This window comes from Sphaeramia orbicularis, chromosome 3 (genome assembly GCF_902148855.1).
Source record: "Sphaeramia orbicularis chromosome 3, fSphaOr1.1, whole genome shotgun sequence".
NCBI classification, from domain to species: Eukaryota; Metazoa; Chordata; class Actinopteri; order Kurtiformes; family Apogonidae; genus Sphaeramia; species Sphaeramia orbicularis.
Window position 1 is genome coordinate 6,662,626 of NC_043959.1, and position 20,227 is coordinate 6,682,852.

Here is a 20,227-nt window from a genome sequence, read left to right on the forward strand (position 1 = left end):
TCACACATATTGTAGCTTATTTTGGCATCGATACAGCTGATGTCATCATGTCTATGTGTGTGCTGATGTCAGCATATCGATTGCGATATCGATATGTGCTAAGTTTGAAATAAATTTAAATAACATTTATGTTTTTATAGACATTTGAAATTTCGCCCATTATAAGAAAATGGGAGAAGAAAAAATAATTTAAAAATTCATAAGAAATTTGAACTTTGATCTACTTTTCCCAAAATATAATCACATCTATGCTGGGTCACTGGCAATCTATAAACCCAATTTGGTATGAATTCAACCTATAGTTTTGCTGCTACAGACATGTGAATTTTCACCCATTACAAGTAAATGGGGGAAAAAAAAGACTAAAAATTCCTTAAAAATTTTAACTTTGACCTAGTGTTCCCAAAATGTAATGAGATCTATTCTGGGTTATTGAGAATATATGAACCAAATTTGGTATGAATTCAACCAATATTTTTTACTGCTAGTGTTAAACAACCGAACCAAAAACCATAGCCTTTGCCTCCCCTTCGGGGGGGCAGGGTAATTATTGTAGCTGAAGGTTATAGATAACATGGACACTGTAATTCAAATCAATTTGGTGTACTTTTATTGTTCCACACCCTGTTAACTCCATCATAATTTAGATCCACCAATTCCATTCTTACTTTTCCCGATAATAGCCCGACTACTGACCCTCCCCTACGGTGGCTGCTACAAAGGTTAATGCCCATCATCAAAGCTAGTGTTCTAATTTGTCTGCTGTAGTGTTTTTGGGTAAGGGGATATTAACTATGGTGAGCATCATAGGTGATGAAAATATATGAATGTCAGAGGCCACGTATTATAAAACAGAAATAAGAAAACACCAATTTTCTGATGTGCAATATGGCAGATGCAATGGAAGAACAACCGGTTCCTGTATGAATAACTCATTCTATCATAACAAAACATTAACATAATTGTTGTTTTCAGGCACTAATGAAAACATAATTATTAATATTATCTGCTGAAGCTCTGAATGTTGGAGCATCTAAGATAGTGTGATGTAGATGAGGCTGAATTTCAAACAACATGTTTTTCTCCAAGTGGCACTATCTGTAGTTTTTATATGTGCACCACCTCAAACACAAACTTCCATACTATGGAGTATTTCGGCACCAAGCTGTTGCTTGTTTCTAGTTTTATTTGTATGTCATCATACAATCATGCAATCAAGATTCAAAATGGTATTTGTCACCTGCTCATGGTATGAACAGTGAAATCTAAGAATCATAAAACATGTTAGTATTTTATGACCTCATGCTCCCGCATGGGAGCTCAACTAGTGAAAAAGAAGCATATACTGACAAGGCAGGGTATCACAGATTATTATTATTATTATTATTATTATTATTATTATTATTATTATTATTATTATTATTATTAATTAATGATAATAATAATAATAATAATAATAATAATAATAATAATAATAATAATAATGATAATAATAATAATAATAATAATAATAATTAAAGCTGCAAGCAGCATTGGGCGGGACCTCACACCACGTGTTCCGCCCCCCGTGACTGTCAACACCTCAGCTCTACTCACACCTCCCTGTCCCGATACCAGCTCCCACCCTTTTGTGTCCGTCTTCCTTGCATCCTACGAATACCAGCGGCCCTCTGCTGAAACCACCATCACTTTTTAGTGAGGCTTTTATTTTGGAAAAACCCTGCTGTGTGTATATGTGTGTATGTGTGTGTGTGTGTGTGTGTGTGTGTGTGTGTGTTAGAGAGACAGAATCAGTCTGAATGAATTGAAATTATACAAACGGCTTCAGCTTCTTCCTTTTTCAGTTACAAAATATGTTAATTTTATGTTTCTTTTTTTAATATGTATGTGTTTTGTTTTGTTGTTTTTTTAATATGTATGTGTTTTGTATTTTGTATTTAACTGAAATAAACATTCATTCATTCATTCGTTCATTCATTCAAACAGTTGAGCATAAAAGTCATGATTTACCACATTTAAGGCTTTTATTTTGGAAAACCTTATTGTATGTTGCGTGTGTATGTGTCTGTGAGAGAATAATTTTGAATGAACTAAAACTGTAGAAACAGTAGAGCGTTTGGCATAAAAATGTAGAAGTTATTTAATTGTCATGATGTAGTATTTTTAATAAGGGTTTTATTTAGAAAAAATGTACACCTTGTACTCTGTAATGTGTTTAAAATGTCAAATATCCACAATACAATGCAGCAAAACCTGTTTTAAAATGGGGAAAATAAATAAATAACTAAATTCTTTCCACTGCCTTGGATTTGAACCTGCGATCTCCTGCTGCTTTCACCACTACTCCATCCTCAGATACTTGCAGGTATGCACCAGTAAGAATTTCATGGGGATTTTTTTCAAAGTGAAAAGTGAAAGTAAAAGTACTCTTCAAAAAATCGCAATTATTCCATAACCGTAGGTCCTATCTCAAAAATTCTTTCACTTATTGATTCTTCAGACTTTTGGGAATTTAATGATGTATAACTTTTATTTTAAAAAAAAGTCCAAAATGAATAAGCAGTAATCGCAGGAATTTAGTGTCACTTTGAAAGGCAGATCGCCAGCTTCCTGTTGGAGTTAGCTCATGGGTGTCAGTATATGATTTGTCAGGCTCAATCAGACCAACATTTTGGTGTTTGTTTCATGTGTCTGTGACATTCCTACTGGCCGCTAGGGCAGTTTTTGTGTGTTTTTTAGTACATAGGTGGTGCTAAATAGTCCATTTCTGGCACCCAAGGGGTTAATTTTGATATTGTATGAAAGTGTTCACCAGCCATGACATACATGGCAAATTTGGTGACTTTTGGAGCATGTTAAGGGGTCAAATGGCAGTTTAAAGTTGAAAAAGTATGAAAATAAACAAATTGTAATAAATCAATAACCGTACATCCTATCTCAAAATTTTTTGCATGTGAGAGTTGTGGTTAGTCCCGTGAACAGATAGATACATTACATGGTGAAAAGCGAGTTCCAGACATCGGAACTTTCTGGGCTCATAAAAAAAAAAAAAAAAAAAAAAAACTAAGACAGTTAAGACTAAGTTATGAGATCACTTTTTTGAGAAGGATTCACTCTATCTTTTGGTGCTATTTAGAAGTCAATATGACAAACGGTGTCATACGAGTTAGTTTCAGAAATTTTATTTTGAAAGGCATATTGGAAATTTCCTGTTAGAGTTAGATCATGGGTGTCAGTGTATGATTTGTAGAGCTTCATCAAACAAAAATTTTGGCAGTGGTTCCATGTCTCTACGACATTCCTTTTGGCCACTAGGGCTGTTACCGTTTTGTTTTTTGTTTTTTTACATAGGTGGCGCTGGAGAGCACATTTTGGCACTTATGAGGTTAATTTTTACATTCTATCAAATTGTTCACCAGGCCTGACATGTGTGCCAAATTTGGTGAGTTTAGGGGGTCAAAATCCACTTGAAAGTGGCGGAGTAATAATAATAATGATAATAATAATAATAATAATAATAATAATAATAATAATAATAATAATATAAAAACGAACGAAAACAATAGGGCCTTGCTTTCAAGGCAAGGCCTCTCACTGTGAGTGAGAGGGCCTTACCTTTCGGCTCGGTCCCTAATAATAATAATAACTTTATTTATATAGCACCTTTAAAAACCAAGTTTACAAAGTGCTTTGACAGACAAAGCAGAAGGGCACAACAGCAGGATACAAGATGCAAGTAAAGACACTAAAATAGAAGCAACACAATAAGAGAGATATATACAGCAAATGCAAAAACATGACACTTCGAACAAATTAAGTGAACCGGAATAAAGAGGGCAGGGACAATGCAACATGATGCTGTCAAATCAATCCAAAGATGAAGGAACGAGACAAAACATCATGTATGAGAATATAAATCAATAACCAAACAGGATAAAATTCCAATTTAAAAAATTAATATAAGGTATCTACATGCTTTTTCTTCTTTGACATGAAATGTGTCAGTTTGTAATGCTGTTGGCCTACTTATTCATCCAGTGCCTACTGTTGCTTTTGACATGATACATTTCTCATATGGCAGTGTTTTTCCTGTAAGGTAGCTGTGGAAAAGTGCATCTGCATCGATCCCACTGTGCATGAAATGTAGCTGTCATTAGATGTGGCTTCATTGTGATTCCCAGATCAGGTTTGGATCCTCATCAAAGACCCACAGCGGTGGGGGTTCCTGTGGATGCACAGCTGGAGCTGCTGCTGCGGTCTCTACTGTACCATCTTCAGTGAATTCACCTTTGTACTATTACCTGGTGTTTGAAGTGTGTGTGTGGACAGAGGACAGTTACAGATAGCTTTACACTGACTGTCCATGACAGTACAGTAGGTTAGAGCTGCTCCTCATCTTGGCTTGGCAGAGTGAAACTGAGGGACAGAAGAAGAAAGGGAGGAGATCAGGAAGTTGGCATGATGGTGGTTGGCACTGCTCTGCCCTCACCACCACCTGATGCCCCTCTCTCCTGGTTTACTCCTGAATTCAGACACTCCTGATTTTCTATTGACATGTCCTTTCATCCTGCACATGTTTTAATTTGCACTTAACAAAATAACTGTAATTTCCTGACTAGTGGATCCTCTTAATGCCGCAGTGTGTGGGCAACTCATTCACCAGAATAAATAGCTGCTTTTGTAGAATTATTCATGTATAATCTCAGTATTTCTGAACCAGAAATCAGATTCATTCATTCAGCATTTCTGTTTGTGTATCAGTGTTAGTAATTTAACCAAGACACAACCACATCTACTTCCAAAGAGCATAATTTCCTTCATCATCTTCTTTTTAAGATTTCTGAAGTGAACGTAACAGTTTGGCTTTTTGACTTTTCAAAGTCATTAAGTGATTAATTTATGCTTTAAAAAAAACCTAAACGGATATGCTGAAAATTGAAAATAAATTTTGAAAAATGATCACATACCATATATGTTTTCAGTAGTACATTAAATAAAATTTGATGCACGCTTCACATTGTAAAACATTTATGTAAACAGCAATATTTGAAAGAACTTCATTAATTCATTTTGCAAAAAAAGTTTCTAGTATATCATGTGAGGTGGTTTTCACCTATAACCTCTGACATAGAGACTTACTGACCTTGATATGACTGATATGACTGATGTTTGTGGCATTGTTTTTTGGATACCCTGATAAAGGGTGAAACATACATGGTTGTACAACAGGGAGAGTGGCCTGATCAGGAGACAGACTCGACTCAAATAAACTTATTTTTCCACAGCGAGCCAAGAGACAACATGGACACAACAATAACACATTAAATACTAGTAAAACAACCACAGATAAATGAATACAGCTATTAAACTGATCCACCTGAAAAGATTTTGTAGCAGACCCAATAAACAATTGCTCAAATACAAGTACAAAAGGTGCATGGGAAAATAAAAGACAATAAAAAAAAAACATCCATGAAAAACATTTCAGCTACTTTGAGCAAAGGAGGGCTCTATTTTTTATTTATTACTTATCAAAGCCACCTTTTATAGCTAGTTGTATATCGCTAACCAATAAGGCTATTATTATTTAGAAGGGGGCATGAAATATATCATTTTCTTCATCCTGCTCCATTTGAGCATGGCTGTGTGTATGTCTGTTCACCTGATAATTATTGAATGTCTGCTAATGAAATGCACAACAATGAACGAAATAAATGAAATGAAATGAAATATTATTGAAGGACTTGTTGTGTAAAGTGTTAGCACAAATTATTCTCATAATATAATATAATATAATATAATATAATATAATATAATATAATATAATATAATATACATTTATGCATTTGGCAGATGCTTTTTTCCAAATGACTTACATAGGAAAACCAGAATAAATAAATAAATAAATAAATAATAAAAAACAATAAAAAAATAAGATAAAATACAAGAATAGATTAAAGACATAAAGCAGCTGTACAATTAAAAACAGTGCCGTACAGAAGAATAAAAAAGCAAAATGATGGACTAAAATACAAGAATAGATTAAGAAGACATAAAAACAGCTTTACAATTAAAAAAGTGAAATAAAAATACCAAGTAAAACAACAGAATAAACATAATAATAGATTTAAAATGGAATGTTTGAAAGTGCTAGGACAGGAGGTGCTCTCAGAAGAGGTGGGTCTTCAGGAGCTTCTTGAAGATAGGCAGGGATGCCCCTGTATAATAGTGGAGCCCCTGTATGTACGCCACTAATATAATATAATATAATATAATATAATATAATATAATATCTATACACTACAAACTTAAATGAACAATATTTCATTCTGTCAACCTGATATAATGTGTGCATGGGTGATCCAGTTGACTTTTGATCCTGGAGCTACAGCATTCACCCAGAGCTGAACTCCTGACCCTGTGCTGTGATTGGCCCTGTGGTTGTACCTCCATGGCCCTGGAGGTGGCTTCATGTGGATGTGTTCTCACATGGGTGCTAAGCTCTCTCACATGTATGCTCTAATGCTCTTGATTTCACATCCATCACTGGGCACTCAGTGGTGCTACATGATCACATGATCGAGTCACACAGTCCACTTGGAAATCAAACTCAGCTGAATAATTCAAGCTCATGCAGAAACACTGCACGTGCATGCGAGCCCGTCCTCCGTCCCTGATGAACAGTATGGCATTTTGGACACAGCTAAAGCTTATCGGTAATGTCTTAGTATATTATCTCTTAAATTAACCCTTTATAGAGCACTCAGAAATATTCTGAAATTCAAACTTTAGTGTGTTAATGGAGGACATTATATGACTTTATTACTTTTGTGAAATTTTCCTCATTTTTTTTATTGTTATGTAGAAAATCAAGGTAAATTAAGTTACCATATTTGGTCCCTTACCCATAAGCAGCAAAAAAAAAAAAAAAAAAGAATTCATGAAGTATGTATAAAAAAAATGCAAGAAAAAGCACATGTAAGGTGAAAGGAATATGTATTTTTAGAACATTAGAACATCACTTTTAGAACATTAGACCAACATAAGTGCTGATCCAGACACCTGCCCACATCCACATTATCCCTTTGAACATCATTCCTTACATTAGTACCATTACTTCATGGTACCTAACAAAGCAGGTACACTCACTGTTCATGCAGAGGTGGACCTTACAGACCCTGTAGACCACATCGGACCTGAGACTGTTGACTCACTGTCCTCACTGGAATTAACTGTTGCTGTCAGTAATATATGTGATATATGTGAAAAATTACCAAAAATAGTCACTTGCCTGATAAAGGATTAACAACAAATATGCTTTTAAAGTCTGTGTCTGCAAAATGTGCATTAACGTGGAGTTGATTTATAAATGATGCTCTAAATTGTTCTTATTAGCTGTGAAACTACACTGGCAGTAGATTCTCCAAATTCATCCAGGCCCATGAAAAACCACCAAAAGATTGATAAAAAGACAGATGACTCATCCTTCTGCTTCCTTTGCATGTTTTGGTGTCCTTGGTTCTTCTACAAGCATTGAATTTTCATTCTCAACTTAGCCTTTTTTTTCAGCCGTCTCTCCTCTCAGTGTGAGCCAGTGAATGGTTTTGTTTCATGGGTTTTATGCATCCAGATGGAGACACCATCTTTTCTGATGATTTTGCTAATGATGTGAAGATTGGACACAATGGCAGAGTAAATCCTCCAGTTGCTTAGTTCTCTTAAGACTGTTGGGTTTAATGCTGAGACTGAACCACCAGACTGCTGCTGCTGTCAATGACAACAATCCTCTACTATGGAAATATGAACTTAAATTATCAGAATCAGAATTGTAATTGCCTTTATTGTCATTTGACAGCATAGAGTACATCAAACGAAATTGAGATCAATGATTAGGGATATCGGGCTGCTGCTCCTAGCTGGTGCGCCACCACAGAACCCTTTTCTTCAAAAATTGCAGTGAAGAACAGAGAATAATACAAAGCACAATTATAAGACATCATACAGTTTTCATACATTACACGTGGACACATGCTGGTACTTTTTCCATGGATTTGGTAGGATTTGGGGGATAGGATGAAAAAAAAAACAGAGTTTGAGGGCAGACGGTTGGAGTGGGGAAAAAATGTGTGTGTGTTGTGTGTGTCCTTGGAAGATTGTGTTGCAAAATAAGAGACACAGTAGGTCCATCTGTCCTTCAGTTGTTACCAGTTCTTATCAGTCCAGTCTGTTGTCTGTCCACTGTTGTCTTGATCATGGAAGATGTTTTGACTGCAGGGGGAATAGATTAGAGAAGAATCCGGCTGCTACTGAGCTCTCAGGGGAAACAATTTAGGCCATGGGGGAAACTTGATTTCTGCATTAATTTAGTATAACTTACATTATGTTATACCTGGCCTCAGCATTTCTCACTTCTGAGCAGTGAGCACGTCTCTACACAGTTTGTCTACTTTCTCTTTCAGTCCCGCAGATTGACGGAGCCCCTCCACATTTTCTCTCAGCCCTTCTGCAGTCTGGCCTGCGATGTAATCCAACTTCTTATATGAGCCCGCAGCCCATCTGGCCAGGTCTCACACACTGTCCCCCGACTGCGTCACCACCCGTTGTAATTACTTCACATTGTCACTCACCGCTCCGAACTGCTTCTCAATTTCGACCGACAGTAGCGGGGTCTCTTTGCATGTTGCTGTCTTACCGATTTTGCAATAGATCAGGGCCATTCCAAGAGCGATCAGAAGATGTCCTGCTATCATAAATATCATAAATCCAAATAGGTAGATGTCTTCGATGGCCTCCACCAACAGAGCAGAGAGACAGACCACCCTCCACTTGTCCCAAGCGTTCCAGGTGTATCCGGCTGCAAAAGTTCCGTCACGGTAGGCGGGCTCCCCGGGGCCATTCTTCCTGGGTGAAAAAATCATGTCAATTGCGCTGAGTGACCAGTTGATCAATTCCATATTTGCTGTTTGAGAGCTCAACAAGCAGGGGATCCAAAAGTTAAAGTAAGTCAGACGAGACACTGCAAGGCCAAAGCAGAGTGGAGAAGGCAGAAAGGCAGGACAGCTCAGCTCAGAAAAACACGTCTGCTCTCTTAAAGGACAAGTCAGAAAATTATAAGGTTTGTAGCATGGATTCTCCTCACCCAGAGGATCTAATTGGCTGAACTCCTTTCCACATAGCCTCTGGGGATTGAAATGTATACTGCAGGACAAACTAAAGGCCTTACTATCTATATTATAAAAGGGAGGTGGACTCCATTTGTGTGTGTGTGTGTATGTGTGTGTGTGTGTGTGTGTGTGTGTGTGTGTGTCTTGGGTATCACACAAAATCCAGAAAGAGCTGACTGCTGCAGTTTGACATACTTGTACATTTTTGCTTAAGGAAAAGACTTGCAAAAACAGAAAGTTGATAGGACCAATATTTTGGGAGATATTAGTGATTTTGGAGTGCAGTAGCCTTACAATGCTGTAGCTATGCCCAGAATCACATGAACGCTTTGGCAGTAACTGCTGGACAAATGCAGTACAGCATGCATGAATACAAAACAAATATCTGTGCTGTGGGACCAGGAGGTTGCACCTCAGGGTTGGGATGTGGATTTTTAACACCCCCCCCCCCCCCCCATTTCACATCCCACCCTTGGTATTGACAATGTCGGGCAGTGGTAGAGGAGGTAGAGCGGGTTGTCCAATAACCGAAGGGCTGGCGGTTCGAATCTCTCTCTGTCCTAGTCTGTCCATTGTATCTTTGGGCAAGACACTTCACCCTCCTTGTCTCCAGTGCTGCTGCTCACACTGGTGTATGAATGCGTATGAATGTTCGGTGGTGGTCGGAGGGGCTGTAGGCGCAGATTGGCAGTCACGCTTCTGTCAGTCTGCCCCAGAGCAGCTGTAGATACACAGCTTACCACCACCAGAGGGAGAATGTGAAAGCGAATGAATAATGGGTCAATAATGTAAAGCACTTTGAGTGTCCAAAAAAAACACTATAGAAATCTAATCCATTACTGCTATTAATGATGAAGTCCAGGATCTAGAACCCATGGTCCCCCACGGGTCAACGCGCTACAGGGTGGGGAAGCAAAATTTACAATATTTTGAGGCAGGGATTGAAAGACAGTGTATGACCAATTAGTTTATTGAAAGTCATGAGAATTTATTTGCCACAAGAAAATTTACATAATAGAAAATGTTTTTATTCTATGTGTCCTCCTTCTTTCTCAATAACTGCCTTCACACGCTTCCTGAAACTTGCGCAAGTGTTCCTCAAATATTCGGGTGACAACTTCTCCCATTCTTCTTTAATAGTATCTTCCATACTTTCTCGTAATAGTTTTGCTCGTAGTCATTCTCTTCTTTACATTATAAACAGTCTTTATGGACACTCCAGCTATTTTTGAAATCTCCTTTGGTGTGACGAGTGCATTCAGCAAATCACACACTCTTTGACGTTTGCTTTCCTGATTACTCATATGGGCAAAAGCTTCTGAAAAGGTATGGATAATAGTGTTAGGTATGATTATGACATCAATATATGTTTGGTTTCAAAACAATTGACGTAGTGCCTGCTGAGAAAAAACAACTAAATGTTCATTGTAAATTTTGCTTCCCCACCCTGTAGTTTAGTTTATATTATTTTTACTTTGCACTGCTATTTAGTTTATTTTTATATTTTTATTGCAGTCATATTTTAACCTTGATTCTACTTCACTGTAATTCTGCTGGTATTTTATATTTCTGATCTTGACTGGAGGAACTGTAATAAACCCAACTTCCCTCATGGATCATTAAAGTAATGTGATTATGAAATGTTCTGGTCTTGCACATTGAATTATACAAGAAAAGATGAGCTGTGGCAAAATAATGTGTAACAAAATGAAATAATCCTTCCTCTGACCTGTCCTTTTAAATCAGTGTTCCTCAAAGGAGGCCCCCCAGGGGGTGTTGGGGGGCGTTTGGAAGGAGAAAGGTGAGAGGGGGGCGCTGAGGCACAAATGGGGGGTGTTAGTCAATATGTTATCTCAAAGGCGAATGTACATTGTCTCCTGCCCCCCCACCCCCCAACAAAAAGGATAATAATGAGGTGAGGGGCGCGTTACCTACAGAGCAATTTAACACCCACCCAACCCCCAGTCACAAAATTACCTTCATATGGGGGGGACCAGAAGGTGTAAGGGGGCATTTGTTCAAAAAAGGTTGAGAGTCCCCAAAAATGATTAATGATTAATGACAAAATAAATGTTGGTTTCATATGACATGTGGGACAGCTGCATTATCTGGTAATTTGTTAAAGTGACAGCATATTTTATGACCTGTCAGGTAAGTTTTATTATAAACATGTGTTAAACTTTTAATGCAATTCACAATGCATCGGTAGATGATGTAGGGAAGGAAATATTTTTGATGTGTATTTGATTATTTTAAATTACTTCAACCTACAAGCAAGGAAAACATCCATCTACCACCGTTTTTATAACATCAAGATGTATGTTACACCTGTTTTAGATTTCATGACTACTATCGTCAAAAACACTTCCACAAATAGCTAGTTCAGTTTGTGGAATATCTGGTTGGCTTGATTTTAGATTTCAGAACTTTGGAACAGACTGTAATTAGCTGTACGTGAAAAGAGGCTGTAGAGCCTTTATTTTTTTTTCCTACTCCTGGTTTCAGTAGGAAATCTTCAATTGAATTTCCTTTGATATGTGACACTTGCGGTAACATAGAAAAAAAATCTGGATGAAAAGCCGTTTCAGTATCATGACTTGTGGTAGCCCAGAGGTGCAACAGCCCAAAAAATTATCCACTACAAGAAAAAAAAATAGGACCAATGGCCCTGTAGCTTACCGGCCAAATTAAAAGCTTTGGGAAATGTATCCAGATGCCATTTATTATCACCCAGTTATGTGTATTTGTTATATTACAGAAATAGCCTATGTTTTGGTCATATTCCAATCAGATCTGTAAAAAATTCAAATTCCAACTTGATATCATTGAAACCTAATGATTTATTGGATCAATCCACATCCTATCTGTTATAATGGGAAAATTTTTCAAAGTCGCACCAAATCCAGAATCAGATCTGGATTGAAAGAATTGCAATACCTTGTGCTGACATCATCATAAAAAAGCTGTATACCAAGTTTGAAGTCAATCAGAAGTGTAGTTTGGGAGAAAAAGACGACTGAAAGGTTTTCCCCTTAAGAGCCCATGTTAAATTTTCTGTAAGTTCCCAGATCCAGAAGAAGATCCTGATCAGCATGTGGCCATTATGTTTTGGTCATCTCCCCATCAGGGCTGTACTGTAGAAATTTCAACTTGATATCATTTATATTTACTGAGTTATTGCATCGATCCACTTCCTATCTCTTATAATGGGGAAATTTTTCAAAGTCGCATCAAATCCAGAATCAGATCCAGATCCAAATAATTTCACTAACTTCTGTTGACATCATCATAAAGAAGCTGTATACCAAGTTTGAAATCAATCGGAATTGTAGTTTCGGAGAAGTAGCCGATTGAAATTTTTGTAATGGACGACAGACGACGACAGACGACGACAGACGACGACAGACGACGACAGACGACGACAGACGACGACAGACGATGACAGATGATGCCGCCGCCGGATGCTGGACGCCACATGACGACAATGGCTTACGGTCTGTCGGCCGGTAAGCTAAAAATAAAAGCATAGGCTGAAAATTGTTACGGCCTTCAGGTGTTTTTTCTTGTACTGGATAATTTTTTGGGCTGTTGCACCTCTGGGCCACCGTAATGACTTAGGATTGAGTTTTATATAAACTGTAACTTAGTTAATTTCACTCTGTTTTGTGCTGTTTTTGGACTGTCTGAATTCCATAACAAAAGGGTCACCTCACTAGATGACAGACAGAGGTGTAGATCTAGCATTAGCTTTAAATTAAAGTTGAAGAGTCCAGAAAGTTAACCACTCCATAGTTCATATGTCCTATTTAATGTTGTATTATATTAATCTTAAAATTCAAATCCTCTGGTTTTTCATTTGTCAAACATACCCCTAGTGCTGGTATGATCTCTTCCTTTCTGTAATTTGTATTATATGCTTTGTCTCGTTTCCTTTATTCTGTTCTGGCAATGTGTGGGCGTTTTAATAGTGACCTTCCATGGGATGGACATAACCCGCACTACCTGTGGACCTCTGATATTTTCAAATAATCACAGAGGCTTTCTGCAAATTGGCAAAATTCTGCAATAAATGACCTACTCTGTTTCAGCAAACACAAAGGTCTGGCGATAATAAGCGTCCTGTGCAAATTGACATCTCTGTGTCTTGGTGAAATTTGCAACATTTTTTGTTTCCTCTTCATTTATTCATCCCATTTCTTGTGTGAGGATGATGGAGGGTGCACTGGTGATGAAAAATGACAAAACAGTTTGGGGTGGAAATTGAGGAGGCTCATATGATATTATGGATAGTCACTGAAAGACCAAACTTAAATCTTTCAGATGAGAGAGACACCTGAAAAGATTAAAAGCTACGGAGAGGAATATTATTGTTTCATTCAACATTTATCTGTAAGTGGTGAACCTGTACTTGACATCAGAAGCACAGAATAATATCAGTAAATGTCAGTAAAAAGCAGAGTTTGATTCATGCGTTGTGATGGTGATTGGAGGTCCATAGGTTATATAGGCATGTGTGAATGTGTGAACTCCACAATGTTAAAATGTGAAGTTAGCATCTACAATATTAAATGGCAACATCTGATATTGTATTAACCCTTAAGGTACCAGAGGTTTTTTTTTTTTTAAATTTTTATGTATATATAATCAGTGTTGATATCAAGATTTCAAAAAGCTGTCTGTTTCATTCAGTTATGTTGATTGTCAGAATACTGCAACTTTGGCGCTTAAAGGGTTAAGTGGCAACATTTAATATTGTAGATGTTAATTAAAAATGAAATAAAATAAGGCAATGGCTACTGCCACAGTACTGCAGCAAGAAGTATTGGTTTGTCTGTTGCAGTGGTTTCCAACATCACAAATTTCTGGCGACCCCAGACATTCAAAATGGAGACATTTTTTTTGCTAAAAGTAATTTCTTTTTGATCATGTAATAGTTGGCTCTGCTATGTTGCAAATAAATGTTAATTTTAGATGACATTTAGTCTATATAATGCATATTATTATGGACGGAGGCAGGAAAGCCAGGTGTAGATTACTGCACAAAGTGAGAATTTTATTTTCCTTGGTCAGGATATGTACAGTCAGTCCAGCTTGGATTTACAAGGCTGACAATTAATACTGAACAAACAATAACTCAAACTATGAATTATGAAAGAGCTGCAGCATCTGAAACCGACCACAATGAACATTTGAAAGATAAACAGTACCACAGTGCTTCAGTTTCAGACTCAGAGTTTGTCTTTTATGTATTGGGATTGTCTCTCTCAACTCACCATATATTTTTGATTTGCAAGTTTTTTTTTTTTGTTTTTTTTTTTAAATCAATTTCTAGAAATTTCAGGGGACCCCATTTGAATTCCAGGTGACCCCATGTGGGGTCCTGACCCCAAGGTTGAAAAACCCTGGTGTTATGAGATTGGTGTATGTGTGTGTTCCTTTAAGTGCGAGAGTGGGGTGTGGCGTGTGCGTGAGCGTATGGTGTGAGTGGTCAAGTGAGATGAGGGAATGGCAGTTTGAGTATGCGTGTGTAAGAGGGACAGAGAAAAAGAAAAGTGTAAGCTAACATCTATATTCAGTGTATAAAATAAAAGCTGCTGTCTGATTCAAGGATCCGAGTCTGCCGTATTCCACCACTGGTAAGGGAGTTAACCCCGACATCGGCCCTGGAGGAAATCTCCCCTGTGCTCGCTGACTACAGTCGTACGAGCCAAGCAGGAAAGGTTAACACTGGTCTATTGCCACAGAGCCAATCAAATGATCTGAATTCTGCACTCTTAACATTTTCCCAGTGGCTGATTTATATTCATCAAAAACCCGGGCAAATTCTTCATATGTGGCAAAACAGTCGCCACGTTTCATGTTGTTTGCCTGAATGCTGAAACTCAAAGTGTGAATAGATGCACAAACCAGCTTCCGGTAACTGGTACCGTAGCGTTATCCTGTAACTGGATAGGCACAAGGCGTGTGTGATACTTATTACCACAGTACTGTAGCAGCAGGGTGGCAGGTGACCAGTCTACACATGATATAAAGGGGGTGCTGATTGGCTCCATGGTAATAAACAAATGAGAAAGTAGTCCCACAATACTGTGGCAATAGCCACTTCAATAAAATAAATTTACCTAAAAGGCTGGTGACATTATGTGACAACAGTTTTTTATCGAAAAGGTCAAAGGTTATCTTCACAACAACATAGAAATCTCCAAAAAGATTATTCTGTCCTCATTCAACACCATATCTGAGGAACAGAAGGGCAGACTGTGATCACATTTCAGTGATGACACTAATCTTATATATATTTAAAATGTTTACAGTATTTTAGGCTACTTTTATATTTCGCGAGGTGTGTTTTTATTTATTTTTTATAAACTGACACTGTGGTGAGTCAAGCACCGACATTTTGTTTAATAACTGATGGTGCATTTATTGAATGATAACAAAGCAAGTCTGAAGTCTGAAGTCTTATGAGCCCACCAGGACAGAGGGTCCTCCCCTGTTTCTTCTGGCTCCTTATTACATACTTCATGGTTCTACTCACAGGGACACAGTGTAAACATAAACAGTGCACTGGTCAATTCAGCCTGTTCCTGGGATCACATCAACATGGCCACCACGTTACTTCAAAACCAGCTTCTTATCTAGAAAATGTAAAAGCTGTGGATGAAAAACACTGTAGTTTACATTTCTCAGCCTATATTTAGGTTTATGATCTATTTGGAGGAGAAAAGTTTTAGAAAAATTATAAATTGTCTGGGAAATGCAAAGAAATTGGTGCTTTTAATCCAACAAAACACAACACTCCCAGTTACTTTCATGTGTTTACAAGCCAGTCTTGTCCAGTCCAATGTGATGATGATCCTGGTCTAAGATCCACTGTCTGATGATGATATTGAGCTTAAAATGGTTGTTCCTGCACCATGTGCACAGTAAAAGATAAAGTAAAAGTAAAGTAAAATAAACTTTATTGTCCCCTGAGGGAGATTCATCTTGGGCACAGTGCTATATATCATTGCTTCACTAGACAAGATCAAAAACATAAAAAACATCATTACATGGACACATTATAACAATGATAGTTAGTCTGTCATATAAAACAGACATGGACTACATTTGATAATCACAACACAGAACATTTAGAGATGCCTGAAGTGCTAAAGAAAAAGTGCTAAATGCTAAAATGCTGTGTGTTTGTTGCACATTGCTCTGTTACATTAGTTTTTGACGTTGTTCAGCAGCTTAATGGACATTGCGACAAATGATAATTTGAGGCAGTTAGTTTTGCGCTTTGGCATACGAAAGCTTCTTCCTGATGGAAGAAGTTCATATTCGGAGGACAATGGATGAGTCAGGTCTGAACAGATTTTTGTTGCTTGTTTTATGAGCGACTGATTATACAGATTATCTTCGGACTGATATTCTCTCATACCTATAATCTTCATTGCTGTTTTGTGCATATTGGCCAGCCTGTTCTTCAGTTGTACTGATAAGTTTCCGTACCAGGCTGTGATGCCATATCTGATGAGGCTCTCTAGGATAGCTCTGTAAAAAAATCAGCAGAATCTGCTTGCTGACCCCATACAGCCTAAGTCATCTCAAAAAACACAGTCTTTGCTGCAGTTTATTGCACAAGTTGTCTATGTGTGGCTTCCAGCAAAGAAGGTTATCGATATGGACCCCTAGGTGTCTGTATGTGGCCACTTGATTGACAGTCTGGTCTTTGGTCAGATGCAGTGTCAATATTTCAGAGTCAAGCTATTTTAATCTAGACAGAGTATTTATAGCTCTATGGAAAGTAAACCAGCTCTAATAGTAGAGTTGAAAGTCAGTGTAAAGTTCTGCACAGATGCAGTGTAAAATTCAACTCTTCAGAGTGATGATTAGTGCCAGTCTGCCACATTGCATTGTGGGTACTGGACATTTTGCTCATTGTGTTCTATTTTATGTGCAGGGGTTCAAGGGGGGTTTATGTTAATGTTTGTTTAGGTTAAAGTGTCTGTTTTACAACATTTATTGGCCTTTTTATGTTTATTTTTATTAAGGTGACACCATTAGTCAAACCTGTAGGCAGAACAATGCCCAACCTGATTGTTGCTGTGAAGCTACAGTTATATCATAAGAGAGGAAGCCTGTGCTCTTTCAGTGTTAAATCATCTCCTGGGGTGACTGAAACCCATAGAGTAATTATTCTCCTTTCAAATTGCTAGTGTAACAATAATACAGTTTATCAATCATTACAACCCAAAGAGCTCCTTCAAGAAATTTCTGAAAATCATCTGATGACCCCCATTTCGGGGTCCCCTGCAATTCCACATTATTTCAATATTAGTGTAGGGTGTAAACTGATGAAGAAAATAACACTGCAGAGAAATAAATATCAACACATTATAGTCATTTTTAAACTAAATTTGGAGTTAAAATAGCTCTATAAAGGGTAATCATATTACTCTTAACAGTGTGAAACAACAGTGTTAAACTTTTTTTTTTTTTTTTTTTTTACGCATTTCATTGTTAATTTTGACACTGAATTGAGTAGAATTAACTTAAATGTAACACTGGCCATAGAGTAAATTTTACTCAAATTTTGAGTGGGACCAAATGTTATCTGAAACAGAGTTCAATTCAACTCTCTATGAGTTAATACCAAACTGGAGTGAAAATCCAAGGCACTCTCTTTAAACATTAAAATGCTTTTATTAACATGGCATGGTCATATCTAGACCTAAAAACCACTTCTATGCGTTTCGGCTTCAAGCCTTCATCAGGAAGTCAAACAGGAGCTTGGAAAGCTGTATGTTCCTATATAGTAGGATAGCAACAGGAATTTTGAACTTCTCTATGAGTTAAATTGACACTTTTTTTTACTGTGTGACACAACCGTCTGAGTCCTCTGCTCTGTAAAAATGATCTCAACTGAAGATGTTTCCAACTGGCAAATGTGTCAATATAGTGAGAAAAAAATGCGCTTAATACATTTTTATTAAATCCTATTATGAAGATTTTGCTCTGCTGCTGGTGAATAATGAAATAGAGACTTCTGCTGGCTGACAAGATTTTATTTCTTTGCAAAGAAAGGTCAGTTCTGCACACGAGTGGCGATTGTGAAGAAAAGACAAAGAGCTTCTCACAAAATCCACCTTTCATAGGGTGAATCGCATTTGCAAGTGACACCTCCAGTTTCCTCAAAGGGCCTTTTGACTGAATGATGAACTCAAGGTTTTAACAATCAGTCACCTTTTGTTGCCTTGCAAAAAAATGTATACACACAGTAGGGGGATTTGGGTAAGGATATGGGAAAATTAGCATGTAGTGGGGGATATTCGGGAAAGTTAGCATGCAGTGGGGAAGGATATTCAGGAAAGGATACAGGAACAAAGAAGGGAATCAGATAAAGAAGTTAAAATTCCATTACAATCTCTTCAAAGTCTTAACTATATATGATAGGATTCTGGACAGATATGGGTGTTGCCAAGAGTCAGCATGAGTTCTATATTTACATTTTCTGTTATTTGTGTGTCCACTTGTGACTTAAACAATGTGTATGAAGCTTCCAGGAAAATGTTTTTTACTCATGCGACAGGATAAGAAAGCAGTAAAACAGGAGTGGATGGAAACTTGCCATTGTAATAAAGCAGCAGAAGGAAAGAAGTCTGTATCAGTCCAAGCTAGCCTGCCAGATGCCAGACATCTGTTTCTGTACACCTTGAACCCTTCATCTTTGCATCCACTCGCCTTCTCTTCTGAGCGCGTTCCGTGCCAGGCGTGAGGATTACGCTTCGACAGAGTTCACAGACTACTCATCCCCTCAGCCCTTATCACAGACGCAGGGGGCTGCTATCACCGGCTGAGCAGCACATCCAGCTGTAAACACTCACAGACACTTCCTGAATGCCACGGCACAGTGCCCATAATCCTCTCTGATTCAGCCGAGGCCAGAAATCCTGCATTGTGTATTTATTCACGTCAGGGGGAAGCTGGATCGGGGAAAGACCAGGGAGCTGTAAGGTCATGTCAATTACATTCTCAGGGAGAGAAGTGGCTCTGCATAAAATATTACTTCAAACAATGAAACAATACAAATGCTTGTCACAGCTTCATGGTTTAGTTCCTATAAAAGCACCAATTTCATTGTGTTTGCACTATTTTGATTGGACCCAATTATTTTAGTTCTGTTCCAATTTCATCTCTCTTTATGCTACAGCTTATTCCAATCTATCCATCAAAAGTTGCATCTGCCTAAAGTTGATATTACATCATTTTGGAGGTTACTTGATTTGTTGAATACTTTAATTGATCTAATCAGTGTCTTTTCACGCACCTCTGTTCTCTTCTCCAGAAATGCATGCGCTTCAACCCAGATGCAACTGTCTGGGTTGCCAAGCAGCGGATCCTGTGTACACTCAACCAGAGCCTGAAGGATGTGCTCAATTATGGGCTTTTCCAGCCAGCTAGCAACGGGAGGGACGGCAAGTTCCTGGATGAGGAACGCATCCTCCGAGAGTACCCTCAGCCAATCAGCAAGGGGGTCCCATCTTTGGAGGTATGGCTAGTTAAATGATTCACTTTATTTATTCTTACATTACAGTCAATGATAAAACTTTGTGAAGGAGAGGTCAGAAACCCAAATGGATCATCTAATTACGAATAATAATTCTAGTGGCTGAAGTTCATGCTGTGGTCAAACCAGAAATCTTAAATAATCAGAGGTAGAATCTCCGGCAACAATCGCACAAACATGAATATCAGTCAGAATATCGGCCTTCATCTAGTGATTGATAAGTTTTTCAATGAAATCTTTTCCATTTAGAAAAAAAAGCTACAGAAAATGTAAAGTATATATTTAATATTTACTATATTTAATCAACTTATTTTATAGTAAAGTCATGTTGAAAATTTGTCAAACATGAGGGAATGTATATTAATGTCCCTGAGTTATCACATCTGCCTATATATCTCCCATATTGTAAATGAATTGTTGTAAATTACTCTTATTATTATGATTATTGTGATTATTATGATTATTATGATTATTATTATTATTATTATTATTATTATTATTGTTATTA

The 20,227-nt window shown here is 37.5% G+C and overlaps 1 protein-coding gene across 1 annotated transcript in view; it reads left to right on the top strand.

The window, feature by feature from the left end:
- The window catches only part of LOC115439140 (SH3 and multiple ankyrin repeat domains protein 2-like), a 515,551-nt gene that overhangs the window by 148,355 nt on the left and 346,969 nt on the right, over positions 1-20,227 (top strand). The window contains exon 5 of the mRNA XM_030162991.1: positions 19,498-19,701. Within this exon, the coding sequence (XP_030018851.1) occupies positions 19,498-19,701 (204 nt within the window). The remainder of the gene's footprint in view (positions 1-19,497; positions 19,702-20,227) is intronic.